This window comes from Ovis canadensis, chromosome 5 (assembly GCF_042477335.2).
Source record: "Ovis canadensis isolate MfBH-ARS-UI-01 breed Bighorn chromosome 5, ARS-UI_OviCan_v2, whole genome shotgun sequence".
NCBI lineage: Eukaryota > Metazoa > Chordata > Mammalia > Artiodactyla > Bovidae > Ovis > Ovis canadensis.
This window is the reverse complement of record NC_091249.1, coordinates 25,578,548-25,604,156: the sequence shown is the minus strand read 5'-3', so window position 1 is coordinate 25,604,156 and position 25,609 is coordinate 25,578,548. Positions and strand designations below refer to the sequence as shown.

The window sequence follows — 25,609 nt, the reverse complement described above, 5'->3', positions numbered from 1 at the left end:
CCCCGGGTCGCTCCACCCAGACTTGGCTCCCGGGAGCCTCCCCTCCCCAGCTCCGGCTCCCTTTTTCCTGGCTGTCTGCTGCCGAGCCTGCCATTTCCGCTCCTGCCAGCAGTCCCTCCACGCATGGCCCCACGTCCTCCTGTGGCGCCCCCGGCTCCCTCGCTTTTCCCCTCTTTTCTTCCATACTCACCCCCTCCTCCCAGCAACACTGCGTTGTTTCCCTGTTCTGGGACAAATCGCCAATTAAGCAGCCCAGCTGCAGGACTGGGAACAGCTGGGGAGGTGCTGTGCGGCCAGGGGGACAGCTGTGCGCAGCTGGTGGGGGCGCTTCCACCCCCCGCATCGTGCCAGCTATCAGGTGGCACACAGCTGCTGCCAGATAACACCTCTGCTGGCAGCTAGGAGTGCGCCCTTCCCCCGCCTCTCCCCTCTGTGGTTAAGACAGCTCTTATTTCTCTCTTCTGCAGCACCCCCATCCCGCCCCCAGTACACACACCCCACCCAAACTGATTCGATTCTTGTTCTGAAGATGGCAGCTCTGGAGATCTGCCCTGACTGCACCTTATCCTCCCAGGACAGGAGACTGGTTCCCCTGGGGGCCCTGGCCTGGGGGCCCTGCTTTGTCTTAGCATGTTGGATGTCGAGCCCACTGGGCGCAGATATGGGCTTGGTTGGCATCCTCAGGCTCTTAGAGACGAGCTCAAATGGGGCGCTCTCTGTATCCCTGTCTCTTGCCAAATGCCACCTCCCTCTCTGGTCCTGGGAGTAGAGCAAAGCCCAGGAATGACCCACCCTGACAGTCCGACCTCTGGGTGCCTGACCAAGGGCATTCTTTCCTGGCTCCCTCACCCCCAGCTTCCACCTAGGCCCTCCAGCCTCCTCCCTGCTCCCTTGTCAGATTTTGTTTCTCCACCATGGTCCGAAGGGCCCATGGGTGTGCTTTCCCTTCCCGTAAGGAGCCCTGGCTTCTTCCTGGCAGAATGGGACCTGTAGCCCAGGACCCCATGGAGTAGACCCCAGCCTGCCCCTCCTCAGGCACCTCCTCACTCTTTTCTTTTTTTCCTTTGGCTAAGATCTCAGTTTCCCCAGTGGAAGCACAGAGGGGAGCCCCAGGGAAGTTCCTGGCCCCTGACTCTGAAGCTGCTCCCCAGGGCTCCTCCCGCACACCTTCCCTGCCCTCTGGCCCTGCCTCTGTGCTTTGATTCTGTGCACCCTGGAGCTCTAATCTGTTTGTTGGGGGGCAGGATGGCCCCGTTTGCTCACGCCCTGCCCAGCGCACCGAAGGGGCTGATTTCCCTCACCTGTCAGCAGCGGGTGGTCTGCAGGCAGGGCCTGAGAAACAGGGCCTCAATCAGGCAGAGGAGGCTGGGGAGCCCTGAAGGAAAGGGGGCAGCCAGGAGGGGGCTGAGGAGAGAAGGAGTGAGTTGCTGGCTTCCTGCCTCCCCCGCTCCCTCCCTGGCCCAGCTAAACCTGCCCCGTGTTGCTGATTCCTCCCCTCAGGCCCGGCTTCCCTAAAGAAGTCAGGAAAGCTGGACTTCTGCAGTGCCCTCTCCTCTCAGGGCAGCTCCCCGCGCATGGCTTTCACTCACCACCCGCTGCCTGTGCTTGCTGGAGTCAGACCAGGTGAGAAACGGAGGGCCCGGAGGGGGGCAGCGGGGGTGGCACAGGAGCCCTGCCTGAGGGGTAGCTGGCCAGGCAACCCTGAGTGACAGCCCCAGCTCTCTGAACTGGCCGTGGTATGGCAGTGGGTGGGCGTGGGGACGGGCCCTCCCTCCACAGCAGCAGGCTGGCCCTTGGGCCTTCTCACCGTGTTCCCCCACACTCTCCCACTTGCCTCTCACACCCCATGTGCCGGGGTGCACGCCTGCTTGTGCGCTGTGTGTGCACGTGAGGATGTGTTTGCTTATGTTCGTGCAAGGGTGCTGTGTGCACTCATTCGATGTACATCTGTTCGTGTGTTTGCGCGGACATGTGCGCATGTGTGCTGTGCGCGCGCGTGACGTGTGCACACGTGTGTGCTGTGTGGCACAGGCCTATCCTGAGGCCTTGGGCCCGCTCCTCCCAGCTCTCCTTGCCTCCCGCCAGCTGTGGATGCGAGAGCACAGGCTTCTGCATCTGCCCTCCTTCCAGTTCCTCTCTCTCAGCGCCCCAAAGTGCCCAGGGTCTGTTTTCCCTGGCACCAGCCCAGGTTACTCCGAGGGACCCTCACAAGGGCCCAAGCTCCCTGCTCAAAGCCTCCCTGCTCTTTTCCAGAAGTGAAGGACTAGGCCAAGGAAAGGAAAGGAGCCGCCCGGCAGCCTGCCGGGGGGACTCTCTGCTCCACTTTGGCAGAGAGAGAGCTTGAGGGGAGGGTGCCGCCAGGTTCTGCAGGGGATGGAACCAGGTGGGGAACTGTGGGAGCCTCTTCCCTCTTAAGAGAGGCCTGGACTCTTTCTGAACACTGCCCTGTGTCTGCCCACCACCTCCCAGGCTCTTGCGTAGGACACGGAGAACACGGAGGGTTACCCTCCTGGCTTCCTCCTCAGGGCCTCCTGGCTGGGAGCCAGCAGAGGGGCAGGGCGTGGTGGCCGTGGGGTGGGGGTGGGGAGCCCAGGCCCTCTGCACAGGCAGGGGAGGGCGGCAGGCCCCTGCTCAACTCAGCTTTTATGAACTCCAGAGAGAAGCCAAGTTTCTTTAGGCCCCTAATGAAACCGAGAGCAAGAGCGAGCTGATTGGAAACAGACAGGATAGGGAGGACTTGGCTGGGGAAGGACTGGGGCCTGCTCCAGGGTGGGAGCCGTGCGTCCGAAGCAGTGTGTACGAGCCGTGGGGCCCGAGCACAGAAGAATGTGACCTGGGGAGCCGCAGCGAGGTGCACACCCAGCCTCATGCAGGACGTGTGTGTGCTCCGTGGAGGCCCCTCTCACGCTGGCACGGGGCCAGGTGTTTGTCCGGAGCCCCACCGAATAGTCTGCCTGCTCCCCAAAGCTCCCACCCAGGCCCTGCGCCAGGGAGAGGTGTGTGAGGCACTGACCTTGACACAGAGTGTCAGGGAGCACCTGAAATTTGAGTCACCAAAATTTATAAATAATATTAAACGCAATGTTCTAAAAATTAAAACAATTGCAAAAAGTCCACGATGAGCGAATATCAGTACTTTAAATAAAAGGACTGACCTTGTAATTGCATGACCCTGCCTCACCTCACGGGGCTTCCCAGGTGGCGCTAGCGGTAAAGAACCCACCTGCCAATGCAGGATGTAAGAGATGTGGGTTCAGTCCCTGGGTTGGGAAGATCCTGAGGAGGAGGACTTGGCAACCCAGTCCAGTATTCTTGCCTGGAGAATCCCATGGACAGAGGAGCCTGGTGGGTTACAGTCCATGGGGTTGCAGAGATTCAGACACAGCTGAGCGACTGAGCACGCACACACTTCTCACCTCACCCTAACTCTGGCCCTGATTCCAATCAAGCTTTATAGAGAAGCAGCTGGTCTCTGGGCCGTCCCTAGTTTTGCCAGTTCAACTTTTTAAAATATTGCATTCAAATGTAATTTACTTTGATTTTGCTGAGTGTTTTTGGCGCCGTCTTACACACTTTCACACTAGCAGTCAGCGCCTCACTCTCCCCACCCTGGTCCCTGCCCTGTTCTCTGGATCCAAAGGGCTCTGGCCCGCAGGGCTCCTCGTCTTCAGTGTCCCTCTCCACGGCCTGCTGGGCCCCTGACGCTGCCCTTTCCTTCCTGCCGCGTGCACGCAGGGAGCCCCCGGGCCACGGCGTCAGCGCTGCACTTCCCCTCCACATCCATCATCCAGCAGTCGAGCCCGTACTTCACGCACCCGACCATCCGCTACCACCACCACCACGGGCAGGACTCGCTGAAGGAGTTCGTGCAGTTCGTGTGCTCGGACGGCTCGGGCCAGGCCACCGGACAGGTGAGTCCAGAGGACCCCACAAGCCCCTCCAGCTCGCCGTCGCGCCTGTCTGTCTGTCTCAGGGCTCACGGGGAGAGGGCCCCAAAGCTGGGAGCCCACCTGGGGCTGGAGCAGCCAAGGGCTGGGACTACCAAGCACCTCAGTCTTCTGGGCCCGGGGACAGGGCTCCACGTGCCCGCCCGGGGCCTCTGCGTCCCGGTCCGGAGAGGACGGGGCAGTGTCTGGGCCCGCCTTGCTTGGGCCCTTTAGCCTCCTCTGGTCTTTCCCCGTAGCAGGAGTGGACCAGTGATCTGTCCAATCCGGGCCCAGACTCCTCAGCTCCTGACCCCCCTCTTAAACCTCAAGGGTGCAAGGATTCGATAGGTTCTCGACCAAGGATTCCCGCTGCTGACACCTGGGACTGTTCATTCTCTGTGCTGTGGGAATGTCCTGTGTGCTCTGGGGCACTGAGCAGCATGCCTGGCCCCCACTCACTTGATGCCAGCGACAGCGCCCTCTGTCCAGCTGTGTGGATTGTGACTGTCTCCAGATTCAGTGTGCTTGGAGGCACCTTCCTCGTCCCCAGTGAGAAGCCCTTGGGAGAGGGCAGACTTCCTTCCGCAGGCTGTGTCACGAGACTCCTGTTGGCGGGCCTTTTAATGAGGGTCTCTCAGGTCAGTCATGGTTCTGGAATAAAGTCTTTCTGCTTCTCAGCCTGGGAGAGAGATGGCTCCCCGTGGAGCTCTGAGGCCTACTGCCCTTCTCCATCAGCAAGCCCTAGAGCAGAGACACAGATCCACTGAGCAGAGAACTATCCCCGACGGCAGTGAGCCAACCGTGACCAGTCAGTGGGACAGTGCTCCTTTTGTAGTTCCTGGGAGACTGTTCCAGGTTGGGGCGTGGTGATCTCTAGACCTCTGGGAATGTTCTGGAACTCCAGCAGCATACTGTGCTATAAGAAGGCCCAGTTGCTTTTCTCCAGTTGGTCCAGCTTGGAACTGCACCGTGAGAGGTCAGGTGTGGCAGACATTCAAAGTGCCCTGGCAGGGAAAGGCATCCGGAACCCTGTGCCAGAAGCCGCCCCAGGAGAGGGGCCACGGCCCTCAGCTGCTCAGCCTGATGCTGCCACAGGGTGCTTGCGTAGTGCTGGCGTCTTGATGTGGGGCAGGGCTGCGGCTTGGCCCCCTTGATCTTGCTTTCCAGGGCAGAGAGCAGTCTTCTTTGCTCCCTCCTGCTCTTCTCCACTTTTCCGCTTTTCTTATCTTTTTTTCCCCCTCTGCCCTGCGAGGGTTTCTTTTGCTGACTCTACAGCTCCTTGGCACATGCAGAGTTTTGCCCACCTCTCTGGACAAGCTCTGTCCACTTGTAGGGGCATTGAGGGAAAAGTGGACACAATTCACAACAGCTCCCGTGCTTCCTTCAGAGATGCCAGCAGAGTCTACAGGAGCTGGCAGCCTGTATCCCAGCCCCAGGGGTCCTGGGTTCTGGAATCTGGATCAGAGGGGCTAGGAATCTTACTGTTCCTGCTTCTCAACTGTGGGGGCAGCTGGGGTTTCAATTGAAATGTGACCCACCTGGGGAACCGACTTAGCCCAGAGAACCAAAGCTGACCCACAGGACCCTCAAGGGTGTGGGTCAGTCCATCCCTGGGCATCCTCACAGCCCCTTGACTTGAGCACTCAAGATCAAGGGCTCAGGAAGGCCATGGCCGTCCAGTGGCTATGACTCTGCGCTTTCATGGCCAAGGGCCTGGGTTCAGCCCCTGGTCAAGGAACTAAGATCCTGCAAGCCATGTGGCATGGCAGACAAAGAAAAGATCAAGGGCTCCTTGGCCTCGAAAGTTCTCTTCTCAAGGCATGTGCTTGCTCTGAGTAGACAAAAAGCTATTTATTGACAGGGGAGCAAACTGTCCCTCTGGTTAAAGAGAAAGTCTAGTTTGGCTGGAGAGCAGTCTCTGTAGATTTCCTCGGTGGCCTGTTGTGCCCGAGAGTTGGGTGTGGGGTGGAAGTCTGCAGTGAGCCTGCTCCTTGGGGCCTGGTTTCTGAGAGGAGACTAGGGATAGCACTGTGGTGTGGAGGAGGAGCCAGAGGCCCTGGGCTCTGCAGCTGACCTGGTGGCGGGGGGCGGGGGGGGGGGGTGTCGGGTACTGGACTGTGCTTGCACCACAGCCACTCCAGAGTAGCAGTTCTTAATCTTAGCGTGTGTGAGAGTGACTTGAAGGTGGCACACAGGTGGCTGGGCCTCATCTAAGTTCGACTCAGCAGCTCTGGTGTGGGGTGTAGAATCTGCATTTCTCCTCAAGTTCCCAGGTGATGCTGCTGCTTCTGGTCAGGGGACCCACTTCAAGAACCACTGATGTAGAGACTAGAGGAGTAAACTATAACCTCCTGAGAATCTGAAGTTATGAACCATCTTTGCAGAAAATTACATGCATACAAAATTTTACAGTGTGCAGAATGGTTCCCAGGTACCTCTTAGACCCCAGTGTAAGTCCCTGACTGAGAAAATCAGGTCAGTAAAGACCAAGGCCAAGTGGAGATCCACTTAGGGCAGGGGTCCCCAACCTCTGGGCTATGAACCAGTACCCCCTATCAGATCAGCAGTGGCATTAGGTTAGAAATAAAGTGCACAATAAATGTAATGCACTTGAATCATCCAGAAACCATTCCCTTCTCCCCCTGGTCCGTGGACAGATTGTCTCCCACGAATCCAATCCCTGGTGCCAAAAAGGTTGGGAACTGCTGATTAGAAGACACGCAAAGGGCAGAAAGAGGGTGCCCAGGCAGCTGTATTTCGGGCATAGAGAAGAGACCGCCAAGTGAGCACGATAGAGAAGATCCAGGGACTGATGGGAGGCTATGGCTCTGAGAGGCGGAAAGCCTGGTTCCAGCTCAGCCTTGCTCTCCAGTTGCAGAGTGACCAGGCCCACATCATCATCTGTCAGATGAAAGGGAGGTGCTATCCCAGCTTCTGGTTTACTTCTAAGCTCTTAACCCACAAGGTCTTAAGGCACCACAAAGTCCCAAGATCTTGAGATTTTTAAAACTTCAACTCGTACCCCAACCAGAGCGGAGACAGCCTAGCCTGGTTGGGACTTGCTTCTAGAATCTGAATGTTGTAAATCAGCAGCTTTCCATGTCTGGCCGTATCGGGCTAGGATTTGTTTTATCAGATGAGATTAGTGATTCAGATCCTCCTGGGGGGAGACAGGCTCTTGAGGAAGCAGAGGCCACCCTGCGGGAGCAGTGGCTGCCCAGAAAGCTGCTGTGTCCAGGCCGCCCCCGGAGCCCAAGCTCAGGACAGCCTGGAGAGGAGTAAGGCTGTGATTGGTTGGGACCATTCTACTTCCTGTCCTGATGGAAGAGCAAGATAGGAACCAAATAGGCTGTGGAAATGAGGGAAGGCAGTTGCCACTTCTGTGTCGGCATTACCCTGCAGAGCTGACGGCATGCTCTTGCTTGGAACCAACAGCCTGACCGGGGAGACAATGTTTTACATCAGATGTCATCGTAGCTATGGAAGGTTTTGGGGCACTGGGGTGTCTGAACTCCTTTGGATTTGGGAAGAGGGTTGATAAGTCTGTGGGTCCATGGAATCAGACAGACATGGCCATGAACTTCAGGCCTTTCCCACTGCAGCGTGGCTAGAACACTTAACCATGAGGAGCCTCAGTTTCCTCTGTTGCTAACGGGGGAGAGTGGCGCTTCCCTTCTCCTAAGGATTCGGCACCATTAGCCTGTGGACCACTGGGCCTTGGTCCTGGGGGTGGCCCTCTGTGTTATAGGGAGGGTGTCAAGCAGCATCCTCAGCCTCCACACCCTCAAGTTGTATCAACCAGAATGTCTCCAGACACTCAGTACCCCTGGGGGGCAGGCAGAAACAAGAGCCAGTGCCTTAGAGGTGGTTGGAGGATTGGACAGCCTGAGTGAGGTGCCTGGTTCAGTGACAGGTGCCAAGCTGAAGAGCACTCTCTGCAGAGGGGAGGCCCCTTGGAGTCTCAGGTTCATGGTCCAGGTGAAATCAGTCAGGATCGAAGGACGACAGAGCTGGAGACAGAGTCGGGCTGGATTCTGCAGGGTTTGCTAGCAGGAGGAAGAGCTTATGAACCTCCCATGGTCTTAAACCTGGGGGTGCTGGGAGGACCAAGGTTGAGCCATAGGAGAGAGGCCAGTTTAGGAGGAAGAGTTCTGGCCTGGCCCCTGTGAGCCCAGGCTGCAGGTGGTCATAGAGAGCACTGCCTGGGGCAGCAGGATGTACAAGGTCCAGGGAAGCTGTGTCGGCCGGGAGCCAGGGACCTCTGCCCCTCTCTGTGGGGCCGGCATGCCCTGAACCCCAGAGGCTGATGAACACAAGGCCGCACGTGGGGCCTGGAGGAGGAAACTCAAGTTTAAGGCATAAGAGGGAGTAATGGACAATTCGTGGCTCTGGTAGCTGGTCCCGGCTTCTGGGGGAACTGGGGCTGCCAGCAATGGGATTTCCTCTTGGGCTGCTCTGTAGCAGATGGGCTAGCACCCACTGTCCTCAGGCACATGCCCTGGCTTCCCCCCGAGGCCATGACACGGGGCACACGCTGGTGGGCCCGTGGTCCTTCGTTGGGTCAGCTGATCCTGCCCCAGGAGCCCACCCAGGGGAGGCATGTATGTGTTTTGGGGGCACACAGGGAGTAAGCTGGTGCATCTTTGCTACCATAGGAGAACGTCTTCAGAGCGTGACAGTTCAGAGCGCAGCTGCTTGTATAGTTAAATGGCAAGTTTTGGAACCTAAAACCTGTTCCCTAAGAAATAAAAACCACCCGTCGGACATCCCCCTTCCTCCCTCCCACCACTTCGAAAGAGGACTTCGGAAAAAAAAAAAAGAGAAACATCTGAGAGACCAAAGAGAGGCCTCACGCCCTCACCGAGCCCGCGACCTGGAGGAGAGCCCCACCCCGCATCTTCCCCGCCCTGGAGGAGAGCCCCACCCCGCGTCTTCCCCGCCCTGGAGGAGAGCCCCACCCCGCGTCTTCCCCGGGAGCGCTACCGGCTCTCAGGAGCGAGCTGGCGAGTCCGCGCAGGGGAGCGTGTGTCTGTGTGTGATGTGCCTTCATGCGTCACTCTATTTATGTTGTTCGCAGCCCAACGGTAGCGGCCAGGGCAAAGTCCCGGGGTCATTTTTGCTACCACCGCCGCCTCCAGTGGCCAGACCTGTGCCCCTTCCTATGCCTGATTCCAAATCCACCAGCACTGCCCCAGATGGCGCCGCCTTGACTCCTCCGTCACCTTGTAAGTGGACGATGAAACCGAAACCACAACGCCCAGCGTCCCCAGCCCGTCCAAACAGTCTCCACTGCAAAAAGAAGAGCCCCCTCTCTCACTGCCAAAGCCCCCCAACCCAGAGTGCCTCCCACCCAGATGAGGACAGAGCTGAGCCCCCCGACCCTGGCCTCCGGGGCCTTAGTTGCACCAGCCAGCACCCCATGAGCCCCCCTGCCCGCCCACTGCTCCCAGCTGGGGCCCCTGGCCCAGGCCCCTCCGGGGGGCGGGAGAGGGGGCACAGTGGGGGCACCCAGGCCAGGGGTGCTGGCCCGGGTGGGCGGGGGGAGGGGAGGCACAGCCATGCCATCTTCATGCCTAACTGCTGTTTTTTTCATTTTTCGTTTTTTCGTTTTTTGATTTTTTGTTGTTTCGTTGTGCCCCTCCCCCCACACCAAGAAAATTGAATGTGACCACAAGGCGACGCCACCATCCCCTTTTTGCCTTGCCCCCTCACCTTCATTCTGGGCCCCTCAGGCCTCTAAAGTTGCAGCAGGCCAGCCCCTGATCCCCTCCCCCCAGCCTTCAGTCTCACATTTGGTTTCTCGTTGTTCCTCTTTTTTTTTTACCCTCCCTCCCATCCCTCCCCTTTCCCTCAATTTCTTCCCAGGTCGGATGTTCCAAGGACAAGGAAGGGCTCTGGACCTTGGCTTACTTCATCTCTTTCTCTCTCTCTCTCTTTTTTTTTAAACCGATGACAAATTTTGTCAAAGGGAAGAGAAAAATCTGAGTTGAGAGGCCCCAGCTAGACCCGACGACGCATGAAGGACAGGAGAGGCGGAGGGTGGGCAGTGTGCCGTCTGGGGGACTGTGGGCGGGGGTGGGCAGCGCTCTGGGGGCTGGCGGGCTGTGGGCCAGGACGCGGGGATGGCGGCGGAAGGGGCGGCCCATCTCACGACTCTTCTCGGCCTCGCGCGCTCTGCCTCACCTCCTTTTTCATGGTTTGAGTTCTTTTCCCCTCTTCATCCTCTTCATGTCACCTTCTCATCTGCATTTGCCACAAGACACGAAGTCATGGTCATTGGAGGTGGGCAGGGTGGGAGGGGGTCCAGGCTGCAGGGTGGCTGGGTGCCACTTATGGACAGAATCTGGTGAGCACGGGGTCCCTGGGGTGTATCCTGTGCTGGGAGGGATGGGAGGGGGACTCCCAGTTAGCCTGTGACACTCCTCATCCTTTCTGGGGCTTCCTTCCTCCCAGGGTACAGGGCCGGCTCCTTCCTGTAGGGCTCCAGCCAGACAACCCAGAAGAGCTCCAGAATGTTTGGCCCGTTTGCCCCCTCAGGCCTCAGAACAACTGCCCCTGCTGCCCACACCCTGGGGCTTTGCCAGGCCCTCTGGCCTCCTCCTTCTCTGCACGTGGGCCCATCTTGGTCCTTGGGAACCGCAGGACCATAGGAGCTGGCTCATCCATCAGAGGAGGAGAATGCCTGCCAGGCCTGAGCCCTGCCTCCCCTGTGCCTGAGCCAGCAGCCAGCTCCCAGACCCTCTCTGACCTGTCCCACCCAGCTTAGCTCTCTACTGGGACGCTTCAAGTTCCCCAAGCCACGGGCCCAGGCCTTGGGCCCAGGGTGGTAAGAGGTGCAGCACCCAACCAGGCGCCCCTGTTGGAGGGGTAGCCCGGCTGAGATGGCCTTCTCCCAGCAGGGCGGGGCCAGCCCCCAGAGCTCCCAGCCTCCTAGGCTCCGTTCTCTCCAAAACCAAGAGGCCCAGCAGGAAAGCAAGCGTTCTTACTTCAGGTGCTCTGGGAGAAGGGGACAGAACTGGGTCCACCGGGTCACAGCTAGAGCCTCCAGGGCCACAAAAGAGCTTCCCTGGCTGCGGCGGATGGAGTGCCAAGGCCGGGGGACCGCGAGCTCCTGGTCAGTGAGAGGATAAGGGGGCCCCTCCGGCCTGGCCTTCCCGCCACCAGCCTCAGCCCCAGCAGCATGGTCTAACCCAGTCTCTCCCTCTCTCAGCAGCCCCACCGGGCAGTGCCCAGGTGGGCCCCCAGTCCTCACGGGGTCTCTCCCTCTCTCCCTTGCTCCCCACAGCATTCGCAACGACAGGCGCCTCCTCTGCCAACCGGTTTGTCAGCATCGGACCCCGGGACGGCAACTTTCTGAACATCCCACAGCAGTCTCAGGTAGGAGGCCCTGCCCACTAAGTGGACACAGGCAGGGGTGGGGGCCTTCCGGTGTTCTGGAGGAGGTCGGGAGAAGAGGCCGGGGCAGGGCTGGAGGGCTCAGGCTTTTGCGCGCCCAGCTGAGCCTGCCTCCCCAGGCAGCCCCCAGGCCCCCTGGCTAATCAGCTAATTGGATAATTAGCTCTGACAGCCCTGGCCCTGGGGAAGGCAGCCAAGGACCCAAGGCTGGAGGCGCCCTGGGCCAGGCCTGGTGGATGCGAAGGTGGAAGTGGGAGGCTCCATCAGGACAAGGTCTGCCTGGTTGCTTTCCTGCTGCTCTGGGGCATGTGCTTGCCCCTGGCCCTCCCCTCTCCTTGGATTTGGGTGGGCCACGTGCCCAGAGACTCTGGCACTGGGGGTGAGGCAGGGCCCAAAGCTGTCCTGGAGGTACCTCCCCCACGTCCTGTGAATCCTGTCAGAGGGGTGGCCAGGCTGTTGGGGCCGCTAGTCCTGCTCCCATCTGCCCCTGGTTCTCACAAGGAAATATACCCCCAGCCCCGCTGCTGGAGGCCCCTGGACCCGGCTTTGCGCAGGCATCTTTGCACCCTGGTGCATGCAGGCCTTCTGCCATCTTCCTGTCCCTAGGAGGCTGGCGCCCACCTGTAGAACCCAGGGCCCTCAGGGCACAGGCAGGACCAGCCCCAGGAGCAGGGCCCAGGCAGCGTTTACAGTGTGGGCTTCTGGGGAGTGGAGGGAGAACAGGCAAAGATCTTTTTCTTTTGCACATTCGACAAAAACACCGCCCTGTGAGCCCAGGGCCTTGGAGGCTTCCTTAGCCCCCGGGCCACCTCTTTCAGCTCCCACTCTCTCTTTGCTCTGAGGCCCAGGTCCAAAGAAAGTTGGTGGATGGAAGTTTTGTGTGTGTGGTTTAAGGTTTTGTTTTTTTCCCTTTTCCTTTCCCTCCCTAAAAAAAAAAAGCCAAAAACTTTGTCAGACTTCAAACTTCAGAGCTCCCTAGTGGCAAGGAGGGGAGGGGAGGAGAACTTCAACCCCCTCCAGCTTCCCACCCCCTTTCCCCAGAGTCACGTCTGACCCGTCTGGTTTCCAGGAGCAACCAGACATGATGTAACACCCAGATGAACTTGAACTTGGGGGTGTTGAGAAGAAAAACAATGGCTTCGAGCAGGGGCTGGAGCCAGCCCCCTCCGCTCTGTGCCAGGGAGGCTGCGAGAGCCCTGCTGGTAGAGGGCAGGAGGGGGTGCCAGAGGAAGGGACAGCAGGCGGGCCTCCCCTCCTGGCTTGGGGCTGGCACCAGGCGGCAGGGCTCCAGCGTGCCCGCCTGCCCACCCTGCCTCCTCCTGCTGCCCGCCCTGCAGCTCTGACTGTATAGTATGTTCGTGCTTGCTCACTCTCGGGGGCCACTGCCACGAGCCCTCCCTCCCCGTTCACCCCATTTCCGCCTCCACATGTTCTCCCTGCTTCACTCTCTCTGCTCACTTTGGTTGGATAGTGGGGCCAACTCAGAATCTGAGGCAAGTTTGGGAAACATTTTTTCTTCCCCTGGTTCCTACAAGGAGCCTTGGGGCCCAGGGCCCTGAGCAGGCAGGTGTGTCTGGGGATGGGGGTTGGGGGGCCAGAGGAGTCGGACAAGCTGATCAGGGAGCCCTCAGGCCTGGGGGCAGGCAGGCTGCTGCAGCGGGTGCAGGGGGTACAGTGGGGGGTGGTTTCCACAGTAACCAGTGACTTTAGCCGATCTCTGGAGCACCAGATGGAGAGAGAACAATAGAATGAGGGAAGAAAAGAGAATTTTAGCAATTTTGTCATTCCCTGGGCAGCGCTTTTTACTTAGTTTTAATCAATTTTGGACCTGGCTCAGGAAACAGGGAGGGGTGAGCAGAAAAAGCCACCCCGGGCTTGGCAGCAGACCTCCCGTTCCCGGGACCCACGGGGCGGCACCAGGGAGTCCCTCTGGAGTCGTTTTTGTCCCTAGGTTTAGGCCTGGAACTGGAACTGGAGTTTTCCTCCACTGAGGGGGCCCCTCAACCTGAGCACTGGTGGTTGCCCCCCACCCCCCCACTGCCACCATGCAGCTCAGGAGACCCCCACAGGGGACAGCCTGGAGCCTTGGTCTGGCCTGCCATGGGCAGAGGGGCCAAACAGGCCCTCCCTGCCCCGTCGTCCCAGCCTCTTCCCGCTCAGGAAGTGGGGAGGGGTGGGCTTACAGCCAGGGAGGTGGTGTAAGAGTGCCAGTGTAGCCCCCTCCTTGGTGTCCCAGGGAACACTCAACACCTGAGCCTGCAGGGACCAGGGGCTCTCCCAGGAAGCTCCCCTCTTCCTCGGGCTGCAAGCCTGTTGCTGCAGCCGCCCTCCCCCAGCCACTCTGGGAAGGCCTCAGCCCTGGCTTCTGCCCACACCTTACCAGGCCCCCCTGTGCCTCCATCTGGCCTAAAATCAGTTGATGGGGTTGGATTCTGGGTAGGGGTTCCAGGGGCTCCCCCACGGGAAGGTGGGTCTCTCCTGTGCGTGTTGACACATGGCAGGAAGCGTGGTGTCTTCACCTGCCCAGTAAATGCTAGCAGTACCCCCAGTCACCGTGGCAACCCCAAACCCCCACACGGCCAAGTCCTCCCCCATCTGCACCATCTAGTGTGGTAGCCACTGGCCGCATATGGCTGTTTAAAAAACTAGAGAATAATTGAGACCCTCGGACACACTAGACGCATTTCAAGTGCTTAGAAGCCATGTGTTTGCTGGTGGCTACTGCACTGAACAGCACAACTAGAGAATATTTCCATCATCCCAGAAAGTTCTAGATGATCTCTGAGGCCCTTTCTTCTTTCTTCCAGTTATACTGGGATATAATTGACAGATAGTCTTGTATAAGTTTAAGGTGCACAACATGATTGTGCGATTTGACTCACATACCTCAGGAAATGACTACCACAACATGTCTAGTAAACATCCATTCGCTCATAGAATCAGGGCCCTTTCTAACTCTAAAACTCGAAGTCTCCATCTCACAGTGGACAAGGGCCTGCAGTTCCAAACCAGAGCCTGACCAGGAGGCATAATCTGTGTGACTAAAACACGTCTTTTAAATATTGGAAAATTTCGCCTGAAATTGTCTGGACTTTCAGCTTCTTTTGAAAATTTGGCTGAGCTAGCCGCCCTAGGCCCTCACCCCGATGTGGCGGCCTTGGCTGCCGCCTTGGCAAGGTGCGAGTGTCCAGGTCACCATAGACCCTGCCTCCCTGGGAACGCGCCATATGCAGCAGTGAGGAGCATGGCCTCGAAGCTGCCCCCTGCATTGAGTCCCTGCTGGGCCGTGTGGGCTGTGTGGCCTTGGGCAGGACAGCCCCCTTCCCTTCACCTGGCTTCTGTGCAGCGTTGGGGTGGGGATAGAATGCGTCTGTACCTGTGCGTGCTCTGTAGTTAGCTGTGCTTGGCCTCTGCTGACCTGAGTCTGTGACCTAGTGCCTGGGAGAGACCCCAGGATGCATTTTCAAGGACTCCTTCAATTTTACCCCAAGGGTACCACCAGGCACTGTAGACCGTAGAGGAGCCCTGCCCCCCACCGCCCCATCCTTCTGGCCATGAGGTGGGGCCAGAGCCTTTTGTGCAGGGTACTGCCAGGCAGCCCAGTCCTGGGGGTCCACCCTGGGTGTGTTTTGTGCTTAGTGGCTGCTAGGGCGTTTGTGGGAAGGCGGCGCCCCCTGCTGGCATCCTGAGGGAAGCAGCTGCCCACTGGAGGAGCCTCAGGTTGTTCCCCAGGGCGTGGTGCCCACTGGGCTACTGATCGCTTCCCCTGGGCCGGGTACTGTGAGGGACAAAAGTCATGTCGTACCCACTCCTCCCCAGCCTTTCAGCCTGTGGGACCTTAGCTGAGGTATACAGATGGGAATTTCTGCTTTTAATCCAAAGAGACAGAAAACTCAGCAAGAAGCTGGGCTTGCCCCACCCCACTCCCCAAACCCCTCTGGGGACAAACGCTATAGCCTGGCATCCTCCCCCCTGCTCCAAGACCCACACAAAAACCTAACAATTGGAAACATGGCCAGATCCCAGGTCTGTGCCCGTGCCAGCGCCAGCCATGGGGGTCCCACCCGCTGGGCACTGTGCCCACGGGAAGGCCAGCTGGACTCTAGCACTGGAGGCAGGTCTCTTGGGGGAATAGGATTCCCACAGGAGGGACCCTTGTGGGAGGTGTTGGTGTCCTTGACTTGACTGGAGCTGGAAGCCCCCTGGGGCTTTAGGAACCAACCTGGAGTCCCAGGACCAGGTAGGGGCAAGAAGGCACCGACCCCTGCTCATCTCAATATCACCTCTTTTTTTGTTTGTCCTATTTCAGTCCTGGTTCCTCTGATAAGATCGACAAAAGAAATGACAAAATGAAAAGAAGAGGTTCCTCAAACGGGGGGAGAAGAAATTTTGAGACGTGGAAAAAAAAAATCCCCCAGCCCAGCCCAGCCCCACCGAAAAGCAAAAATTAGACGTCGTCAGCCACTCAGCCCTTCTCTCCTCCAGCCCGGGGACCCCTGCAGGCCCCCAGAAGCAGCTCAGTTCTCAGAGAGCCTCGGAAGAGGTCTCGGTGGAGCTGTGCGCCAGCAGCCAAGCAGAAAGAAACATGCAAGACGGACTCTGTCAAATAGAGGACAGAAAGAAAGGATGCAGAACTGCCTTCCTCCCCCACACCCCGTCCCGGCCTTCTGGGGAAGGAGCAAAATCCCCAAACAAAGCAACCAGCACAATTCTGAAGGGGCCTGTCCCCTACCCTCACCCTTCCCAGGGGAACCCCACCCTTGACTCCAGCCAGAGCTTCACTTGGGAGCTCAGAGGACCAGCTTGTAAAGATGATGGGGTGCAGATCCCCAGGGCTCTCCCCTGCAGACTCCACCCCCTCCCGCCGCCTCTCTCCTTCCCTCCCCCCCTCCCCGCCACGCCTTTGCCTCTGGCTTCTTGGCCTGGACTGGGTAAGGCAGGGTAGCCTTGAGATCCCACTGCCCCTCCCTTGGGCTAGCAGTGCCCCCTGCCCCCACCTTGGCTCGGAAGGGGGTATCTCCTGGAGCTAGTTTCATGCTTCCAGAAAGGAGGGTGTTTTGCCACCCGACCCCGAGCTGCAGGGCCAGTTCCCCAGGCCCCAAACCCCTCTGTACAGTCCATAGGAGAAAAATCGGAATGCTCTTCCAGACGGCCCCTCCCAGCCCGGGACAGGTGCCCTCTCCCCTCTCTCCCGAGGCAGGCCAGGAAGGTCGCTGTCCTGGCTGGCCACGAGTGAGGGGAGCCGGGCCCGAAGGTGGCGCCCACACCCCAGCCCCGCATGCGGGTGCCCGTGCTCGGCCCCATCGGTCCCCGCCCCTGCCCCTCCCGCAGACAGCCCTGCCGCGGCGGGGCCAGAGAGTGGAGCAGAAAGGGGACCCCGGAGTCGAGCGAGTGAGGCAGCCGCCGCCGCTGCCGTCGGCTAAACCTCCACCTGCGCTAGGTAGGCGTCCTGCTCGCCGACTTTCAGTTCCTTTGGAGGGTGTTGGGTGTCGTCCTTTTTCAAAAAGTGTTTTGGAGCTTTCTCTGCCCTACCCCCCTTTCCCCACCACACCACCCCCATGGCCACTTCTCTCTGGATTTCAGCTGTAATGTCTTTACTCTTTATTTAGGGGTGGGGCATTCATTGTTTCGGTCTTTGCTGTTGCAATTGGGAACCCCTCCATTTGAGCAACTTGGGAACAATTTGATAACACACCGCAAGAAGTAGCTCTTCCCCCCTCCTCCCCACCGCAGCCCCCCCCCTCCTCCAAGGATGGTTGGGGGCATGTCCAGAGGGTCTTCAGAAGCCCCCCGGGAGGGATGGGAGCAAGAGCACGCCCAGCCCCCTCCAGGGTGTGGCTTGGCCCCGCTGGCTTGTCTTTCTGTGCCTTACTCCCTCCTCCCTGCATCTCCCTCCTGCTCCCCTTTCTGGAGTCCTTGTGCCTCTCTCTTTCTCTCTCCTTAACTGTATGAAAACACAAAGCACAGGTCAGGATCCTCTGAAAGTCAAGCAACCCAACATTGCACCACATAGGGGTGGGTTTTGGGCTTTATTTATTGTGAATCTAGTTTGTGAGGCTGTGGCCCCAAGCGAAGGGAGGGAAGGAGGGAAGGGAGGAGGCTGGGGAGGAGCGGAGGGCCCTCACCTGGGGCCAAAGGGGCCAGCGAGCGGTCGCCTCCTCCCCAGCTGGAATCAAGGAGGTGGCTGGCCCCAGGGGTGGCTTTTGTTGGAAGTCGAGTGAAGCCCCTCCCCCATCCGCGTGCAGCCCTCGGGGAGGACCGGGTCTGAGAAGCAGGGGACGGGGGAACCCGCGGGAGCCTGGGGGTCGTGGGGAGTAGGGCGGGGGGTGGTGGGGGGCCGGGTGGGCCGGGCGTGACGCGCGGTCAAAGTGCAATGATTTTTCAGTTTGGTTGGCTAAACAGGGTCAGAGCTGAGAGGGGAGCAGAAGGGACCCCGTCCCCCTGCCCGGCCGCGCTCGCCCCTTCCCTCGAAGACAATCGGGGCGGCGGGCGCGGTGGGCCCTCGGGGGCAGGGGGTCTGCGGGGCGCCCGCCCAGGCGAGGTCGGAAGCTGCAGGCCAGCTGGGCCGGGGCGGGAGCGCGCCCTGTAGGGCTGCCCGGGTGGGCACGGGGGTGGGGGGCCGCTCCTTTCCTAAGTGTCGTTGTGAGGGGCAGACGAGGGCGACAGGAGATGTGGGGACGTGTTAGAAGAGAAAAAAAAAAAACCCACAAAAATATATATGGGGGAAATGAACTTTTTTTTTTTCATTGAACCAAGTGCAATGCATCAGAGAGTTTTCCTATCTTTGTATGTTAAGAGATTAAGAAAAAAAATTCTATTTTTGTTGTAATGTCCTCGCGGCTCTGGGGACGCTAAAAGAACCGGGCCTGCCCCGCCCTGCGCGGGGATAACGAAAGCTGAGTGTTTTTTCCTTTTTTTTTTTTTTTCGTTCGTTTTCAGGTTTTTTTTTTTTTTTTAAGTCGTTTTCCTGCGTTGACGAGGATGATCTGGGGTTTTTATTTGCTTCGTCGTTCGTTCTCGGTTTCGGTGGGAGGGCTGAAGGAAACGTTCACATTTTAGAATTAAAATAAAAAAAACCTCGACATTAAAAACACAAGATCAAAAAGGAAAAGGACGAGAGAAAATTATTTTAAAGATAATTCAACATAAAAACCCTGGTGCTTCTTACATTATAAAGTACGTTTTAAAAAACCCACAAACTATTATACATAAGTTTATGAATCAATTAAATATCCTGCACTTGTTAGGAACACGCATATCCCTTCTTTGTTGAGTTTAACGGAACGGGACAGCGGCGTGCGCCCGGCGGCGGGCTGCTCTGGCCGCGGGTCTCCCCGGGCGTTCCTTCCCTGGGGCCCAGCGCCCCCTCCTCGCCCGATCCACGGTCCGGGCCCGGGGGCGCGGCGGCGGGTCCCCAGCCCCTCCCCCGCAGAGGTCAATGCCAACGAACAAAGGTCCCCTCCCTCCCTCAGAGGTCCCCAAAGCGTCCTTCTTTGAGCCAGACGCCAACTTGACCCTCACCAGCATTATCAGGAGCGCGCTCGGCAAGTTGGTAGTTTCTTCCCCACCCCACCCTCCCCCTTCCCCGGCGCCCGCGACTCGACATCACTTCTCCCACCCCCGCCCCCCACCACCGTCACCCTCCGGGGAGCACGGGGAAGGCTCGACGCTCCAGGATAGGACCAGCCAAGCTGACAGGTCGATTCGCCCAGGCCCGCGCACGCACGCACGCACGCACACGGCCCCGCACACAGCCCCATCCTACCCACCCTGCAACCAACCCCCGTCGACTGCCTTACACACCCGCCCCCGCGCTGGCCGGCCGACCTAGTGCCTTGTTCTCACCCCCGTGCTGGCGGAGCGGACGCCGCGCTCTGGGTCCCAGAGGGGCCGGGTGGCTCAGACGACCCACCACCTCCCCACCCCGACCGTGCTGAACGGACCCTCCCCCACACACGAGAGAAAATAAAGGAGCAATAAAGTCACGAGAATTTTCGTCCCCCAATCGAGAGCCCAAGGGGCACCCCAGCCCCGCCTCTGCTCCCCCCACCCACCCTTGGGGCGCCCCCCCCGTCCCCCCGCCAGCCAGCCTGGGCCAGCCCCGCTTCGGCCCGGGAGATCCGTGCGCCCGACCAGCACCAGCATCGCGGACCGCAAAGGCCGCCCGTCCCGTCAAACAAGTTTCTTCTTAGGCTAAGAAACGCAGTATATACGAGTATCTCTATATATAGTACTAATGGATTTGGTGTGCTTCCCCCTTAGCGTCCCCGTCCCTCCGCTCCTCTTCCTTCAGCCTGGTCTCCTCTCTCTGCCCTCCACCCCCGTCTCTGCACTGAGATACATAAGAAACAAGGGTAGTTTACTGTCTGTTTTGTTTTCTGGGTTTTCAGTGTCCTAGCGGAATGCAAGTAGGCAGCCAGCCCGTACGTTCCCTCTCCGCTCCGCCCCGCCCCGCCCCACCCCACCCCACCCCGCCCCCGTCACTGCGCTTCTGTTATACCATCTTTGCCTGACTCTCTCCGGCTTCTCCATTGAATGGCTAATGTGTATGTGAAATAAAGAAATAAAGAAAAACAAAAGCAAGAGCGCCCGAGCCTTCGCTAACGTAGTCGTGCGGGACAGGTTCGGGATCGGTGGGATGGGGTGGCCGCGTGGATTCCGCGCCTCACAGCCTCGAGCCAGGCCGGCCACTGCCACCGTCGAGGAGTGCGGATCTCTCAGTCTCCGGGAGAGGGCGCCAGTGAGAAAGGAGCGTGTTCTCAGGCCCCTGCTTAACTCCCTCGGTGACCCCAGCTCGGAAAAATTAGGCCCCCTTTGGGTCCAATGGCCGCTCTGAAGTGTTGGTTCGCGGACCTCACTCCGCGTAAGGGGTACGCGGACAAGGCCACTTCCAGCGAGCCGTGGGCGATAAAAGGGTCTTCAAGCCCCTGGGGGCGACGGTCGCCCTGGGGGACCGCGGGGCCCCTTCCCCTGTAGGGGACTCCTCACTGGTCCTTCTTCGGGGGAGTTCGGTGCAGATCAGGCCCTGCGAGCGCGTCGTCCGCCCCTTCCTAGATGGCTCTGGGCTGACTTTCCAGTGCCCTTCAGCTCAGAGGCGACACCGTGGAGGTCATCGCACCTCTGGGCTCACAGCCGCTTGTTCTGTCTTGATGGGTCGGCCCGTCCCGCCGCGGCTGTTGTCGGGGCCGCCGGAAGGCGCGGGCTGGGGGTGCGCCACTACCTCGGCCCTGCGACACGACCCGCGACGGGCGCCGCCATCGTCCAGGCCTCGGTGCGCCGGCCGCTTGCGGGGCCCCGGAGGGGCGGAGCCTGCGGCCAGAGCCGCCGCCTGGTCGCGCAGCAGCCGCACCAGGAAGCCAATGTATTTCATGGCCAGGCGGAGCACCTCGTTCTTGCTCAGCTTCCGGTCGGGTGGGTGCGTTGGCAGCAGCTTCCTGAGCTCAGCGAAAGCGCCGTTCACGTTCTGCTGCCGCCAGCGCTCCCGACTGTTGGTGAACACGCGCCGGGCCACCTTCTGGGGCTGATGCCCTGAGGATAGGAGTGGCAGGATTGGCGTCATGGCCCAAGAGAGGCAGGCACCCCCATCTACCCTTACTTGAGACTCCCAACACCTCTCGGGGGACTTCAACACTGGCAGTGGACTGAGGCTTTCTCCATCCAACGGGTTCACGTGTAGGATCCACGTGTAGCTCAGTTAGCAACCCCCGCACCCCCACTCCCAAGCTGCCTGGTGGTGGTGGTTTAGGTGCTCAGTCGTGTCCGACTCTTGCGTCCCCATGGACTGTAGCCCGCCAGGGTCCTGCGTCCATAGGATTCTTTAGGCAAGAATACTGGAGTGGATCGCCATTTCCTTCTCCAGGGGATCTTCCCGACAGAGGGATCAACCCTAGGTTTCCTGCATTGCAGGCAGATTCTTTACCCACTGAGCTAGGAGGGAAGCCCCCAAACTGCCTAGACAAGGACTATCACAGGCCCAAGTTGCAGATAACCGAAGCCTCCTGTACCTCTGTCCACTCCTTTATGTCAACGGCTGGGGTTCCCTCAGGAATGTGGCTGGGGAGCTGTCCTCGTGATTCCCATTCTGTGTGGTCCCTCTGTGCGGCTGGGTGTGCTCGTGAGTCTGAGAGTTTCTTTCATCGTGACTGGTCCTGTCCTTTCTCAGGCGGTCATGTGAACTCCTGCATATCCACATGGCTGTGGTGTGTGATCACTGCCATGTGGCTGTGGTGGTGTGGCCACGGACCTCAGGGGCTGTGGTTGTGTGTCTGCTTCCTGTGTGGTTGTGGTCCTGTGGCTGTCTCTTGTGTGGCTGTGCATGTGAGCAGAGCCCCCATGCTGTGCTGTTTGCCATGAATCCTTGTGGCTTGTTGGGTGACGGGGGTTGGGTAGAACTGGCCATGGGTCTGTGGTTTTGCTACGTGAGTGTAACCTGAGGACTGAGCCCCTGTGTGTGTTTGTGTGCAGGGGCATCACTTTTCCCAGTGGAAGGTTATAGGGCAGACGTGGGCCCCTGGAGAGACAGTTGGGTGGACATAAACCCATACTCACCCTCAGCCAGCTCCAGCTCACAGTGGCTTGGTCTCCGCTTTAGCCGGCTGCTAGGGAAGATGCTGAAAGGTCCTGCTGGCCCAATGTAGAGGCTGTAAGGGGTCGTGGGTCACTAATGCCTTGTGGCTAAGGACCCTGCCCCTGGATTCCTCCCAGGCCCCGGTCCCCCACTGACCTGTTGAGGAATGGGTGAGGGTGGTAATGCAGGGCCAGGGGGGGTGGGGCGGTTCCCAGGGTAGAGAGTTGCAGCAGTGGGGGACGGAGGGTGCTGAGTTCTGTGGTGGCCATGGCTGCCCCTGGGGGCCTGGTGTGGCCCAGGCTGATCACTGGCACGCCAGGGGGCAGCCTGGGTGGCGAGGCGGAGCCTCTGTGGCCCACCTCCTCCACCTTTGGGGGCCCAGGCGAGGCAGGCTTTGGGGGCAGGGCAGGCACCGGGCTGGGAGCACACACCATCTTGGCCTTCTCGGTCATGGTGGGGCCCACCTCCGCCTGGGCCTCGGGCGGGCACATGGACCCCGAGGGGGTGCTCACCTGTGGGAGGAATGAAGCCAGTGGGGAGGGAGGAGGCAGATGCCACCCCCTACCCTTAGCCCAACATAGCAAGCCTTCACCTGGAGGGAGACTGGGGTGGGGGTGGGGTGGCAGTCCAACGGGCAAAGGCAGATGGGAAGTGGGCCCAGAAACTCCCAGGACATGGGAGGGGGTCCAACACAAGGACAGGGGGTGCCCACTGAGGTGCAGGGCAGCACTGAGCTCAGCAGTGATGCTTCTGAGCTGTCTGTGACCCATGAGGCCTTAGTTGTGGAGCCCCTGAGCAAATTTCCCTTCTTCCAGAACCATCTCTGGCCTGGAGCCTGGAGGGAGGGGCAAGGCAGGGAACCCATGACAGACCCTTTGACCACAGGATGCCCCCATAACCCTCAGATCCAAGACCCTTCATTGACACTATGGACCTTGCAAACTCTCCATGGCTGACTGACCTTCACTTACCACTGCCCCCGGGCTGACCATGGGGCCCTGGGCTATAACCCTGAGGCTCTTCTCATTGTCTCCGTGTCAGACCCTGAAAGTCCTCCATAATCCCTCCAATGACCCCCTCCCCCCAAATCTCCCCCTTACAAACCCCATGACTCCACTGCTGACACTATGACTCTGGATGCTAACCCTACTCCTGGGCACACAGTCATGCACAAGTCCTCTCTCTGGCTCTGGCATCCTCCCACCCACCCTACCCACAAGCAGTAACCACCCCTTCACACCCTGCCTCCACAGCCCTGCTCACTGCTGGCCTCGCAGCCCGGCATGTCCCGGCAACGTCAGGGATTGCTAGCCCCTCTGCCCTGTCTTCCCTAGCTAGACCCTGGGGAAGCTGCTCGGCCTCTTAGTGGGCCCACCAGATGCATGAAGGCAGGAAAGAATGAATGACCGCAGATGGGTCTGGGATCCCCCATTTTCAGGCCCACTCCACTCTTACCCCAGCACTGCTGCAGCTGCCTGCAGATGGTCCTGACTCTGTCCTTCAGGGCTAGAATGCGGTTCCAGGTTCAGGCGAGACACCAGCACCCTGCTCCAGCCTCCGTGCTCTGTGGCCCTGGTAGTTAGTCGGCCGCCCCGTCCGGGCTGTGGCGTCGGGCCGCCCCTCTTCCTTGGCTCCCAAGGGCCACCGCGGCAGAAGCAGTGGCGGCAACAGGGCAGGTCCCTCCAGGGAAAGTGAGCAGCTCCAGGCCGCCCACCCTCTCCCCGCCCCTGGCGGCCCGGTTTCCTCCCTCTCACCCCTGGCGCAGCGGCTGGAGGATGCTGGGCCAGTGCAGATAAGGGCCTGGCTGCCTGGCCGCGCCTGATAAGGAGCCGGGCTGACCCCGGAGGAAACCCGGCGGGCGGGGATCCCCCCAGAGCGGGCCTCCGGGCCCCGCCCCCCACCGGCTCAGGCAGGACCGCCTGTCACCCTCAAGGCCTCACCTTCTGTCTCCCAGGCACTGCAGGATCCCTGCTCCAGCACACACCCTTGGGAGTGAGGTGCCCAGTTGCATGCAGAGGGGAAACTGAGGTGAAAACGAAGCAGTCCCTATGTTACTTGGGTCTGTCCTCCAGCTTTGAATACCCCTTGTCCCATGCTGATGGGGGTGGAGAGTCCTTTCCGGCCCTGCTGGGGCCTCGTGACCCAGGGGCCCGTTTCTCCTCCTCAGCCTGCCCAGTTCCTCTTTCTACAAGAGTGCCTCCTTGCTCTTCTGCCAACCCCACCCTGCAATGACTGCAGGGCAGTGTTGACAGTCTGGCCCTGGGTGTCCAGCCTGGGCCAGTGTCTTGGGCCCCCGGTGCACCCTCCACATCGCACACCAGGGCCAGGAGGGTGAAAGAAAAATACCACAGCTGGGGAAGAGCGGCCAGTGCTGGTGGCCGAACCTTCTGATAGGCGCGCCCACCAGGGCCCCACCATCCGGGGCCTCTACCCACAGGCTCACATGGCCCCAGCTGAGAGGCCCGTGGCCTTTGTCCGGCAGTGTGGGCCACTTCAGGGTGGACATTGGGTGAATATCTTGGAATGATGATGAAGCTCAAGGTACGACCCTGTTACCACCCTGGGCGTGCTCCCACCTGGGTCAGTCACGCTTTGCCGAGTGCCCAGGAGTGCCCAAGCAGGCCCCTGCCGATGCAGGAGACACAGGTTCAATCCCTGGGTTAGGAAGATATCCCCGGGAGAAGGAAACAGCAACCCACTCCAGTCTTCTTGCCTGGGAAATCCCGTGGACAGAGGAGCCTGGCAGGCTGCAAGTCCATGGGGGTGGCAAAGAGTCAGACACAACTGAATCACCGAGCAGGCTCACACTCAGGAATCAAGTGAAACCCAGAACCCCACAGACAACCATCCTCCTGTCCAGGGAAGCCAGAGTACAGTTCTGAATGTTTGAGTTAACTCTGGGCTCTGGAATAGGTTTAGGGTCATTGTACAGACGATATGATGCCAGAAAGGGGTGCCTGCACGGTCCCACAGCTACCACGTGGCAGGATGGGGATTCTGCCCGTCCTCTCCTTAATGCTGCCACCGTCCCCGGCTCTGGCGGGGAAAGGGTTGCCACAGGCTGCTGGGTGCCTCAGTGTGCAAGCCCAAGGGGCCACAGGGCAGGAAGCACCTGGTCTGGAGCGGATGCAGGAGGCGCCTGGTTCCGGTCCGGTTTCCGCTACTGGGGGCCTCAGGGGCAGCTGGGCCAGAGAAACCAGGCGGCGAGGAGGAGACACTGGGGCGCGAGCCCATATGCGGGCGCAGTGCCTAGAGGACAGGTCTGAGTACTGGGGGCGCGCCCACGCTTGGAGGATGGGAAGAAGGGGAAGAGGGTAAAGGCCCCCGCGGGCGTGAGCGCACGGCTGCCGCCCCGTGGCCACCTTGGGAATCGCAGGCGCCAGCAAATGGGTGGCTCCGCGGTAAAGAAGCCGCCTGCAGCGCAGGAGACTCGGGTTCCATCCCTGGGTCAGGAAGATCCCCTAGAGAAGGAAATGGCAACCCACTCCACTATTCTTGCCTGGAGAATCTCATGGACAGAGGAGCCTGGTGGGCTACAGTCCAAGGGGTTGCAGAAGAGCTGGACTCGATTTAGGGACTAAACAAACAAAAGCTCCTTGCCCGCAACCGTTAACTCCCTACCTCCCTAATATAGACAGAACACTCCAGTTAGAAACACTGACAACACCTCATCAGGCAGGGACCAACATGCCAGATGCACAGAGCTCACCAAGGGGGTTAA

The 25,609-nt window shown here is 59.7% G+C and overlaps 2 protein-coding genes across 5 annotated transcripts in view; one reads left to right on the top strand and one right to left on the bottom strand.

Moving 5' to 3' along the window:
• The window catches only part of NFIX (nuclear factor I X), a 97,107-nt gene extending 78,675 nt beyond the window's left edge, over window positions 1-18,432 (top strand). For 2 of the 3 annotated variants that reach the window (XM_069590837.1, XM_069590838.1), the window contains exons 7-10: window positions 1,501-1,623; window positions 3,736-3,911; window positions 11,212-11,303; window positions 15,631-18,432. In XM_069590837.1, the coding sequence (XP_069446938.1) occupies window positions 1,501-1,623; window positions 3,736-3,911; window positions 11,212-11,283 (371 nt within the window). In that variant the 3' untranslated portion in view covers window positions 11,284-11,303; window positions 15,631-18,432. The remainder of the gene's footprint in view (window positions 1-1,500; window positions 1,624-3,735; window positions 3,912-11,211; window positions 11,304-15,630) is intronic. The other variant, XM_069590839.1, reaches the window with a different exon arrangement.
• A 1,244-nt stretch (window positions 18,433-19,676) lies between these two features.
• Window positions 19,677-24,102, bottom strand: LYL1 (LYL1 basic helix-loop-helix family member). Of its 2 annotated transcripts, XM_069590844.1 has the most exons (5): window positions 23,829-24,058; window positions 23,344-23,568; window positions 22,045-22,400; window positions 21,870-21,961; window positions 19,677-20,849 (listed from the first exon to the last, which is right to left on the bottom strand). In XM_069590844.1, exons 3-5 carry the CDS (start codon window positions 22,377-22,379, stop codon window positions 20,431-20,433), a joined length of 846 nt encoding a protein of 281 aa, XP_069446945.1. In that variant the 5' UTR covers window positions 22,380-22,400; window positions 23,344-23,568; window positions 23,829-24,058; the 3' UTR covers window positions 19,677-20,430. The 2 variants fall into 2 exon arrangements, with proteins under 2 accessions (XP_069446945.1, XP_069446944.1); XM_069590843.1 differs by having other exon boundaries at window positions 23,344-24,102.
• Window positions 24,103-25,609: the final 1,507 nt, after the last annotated feature.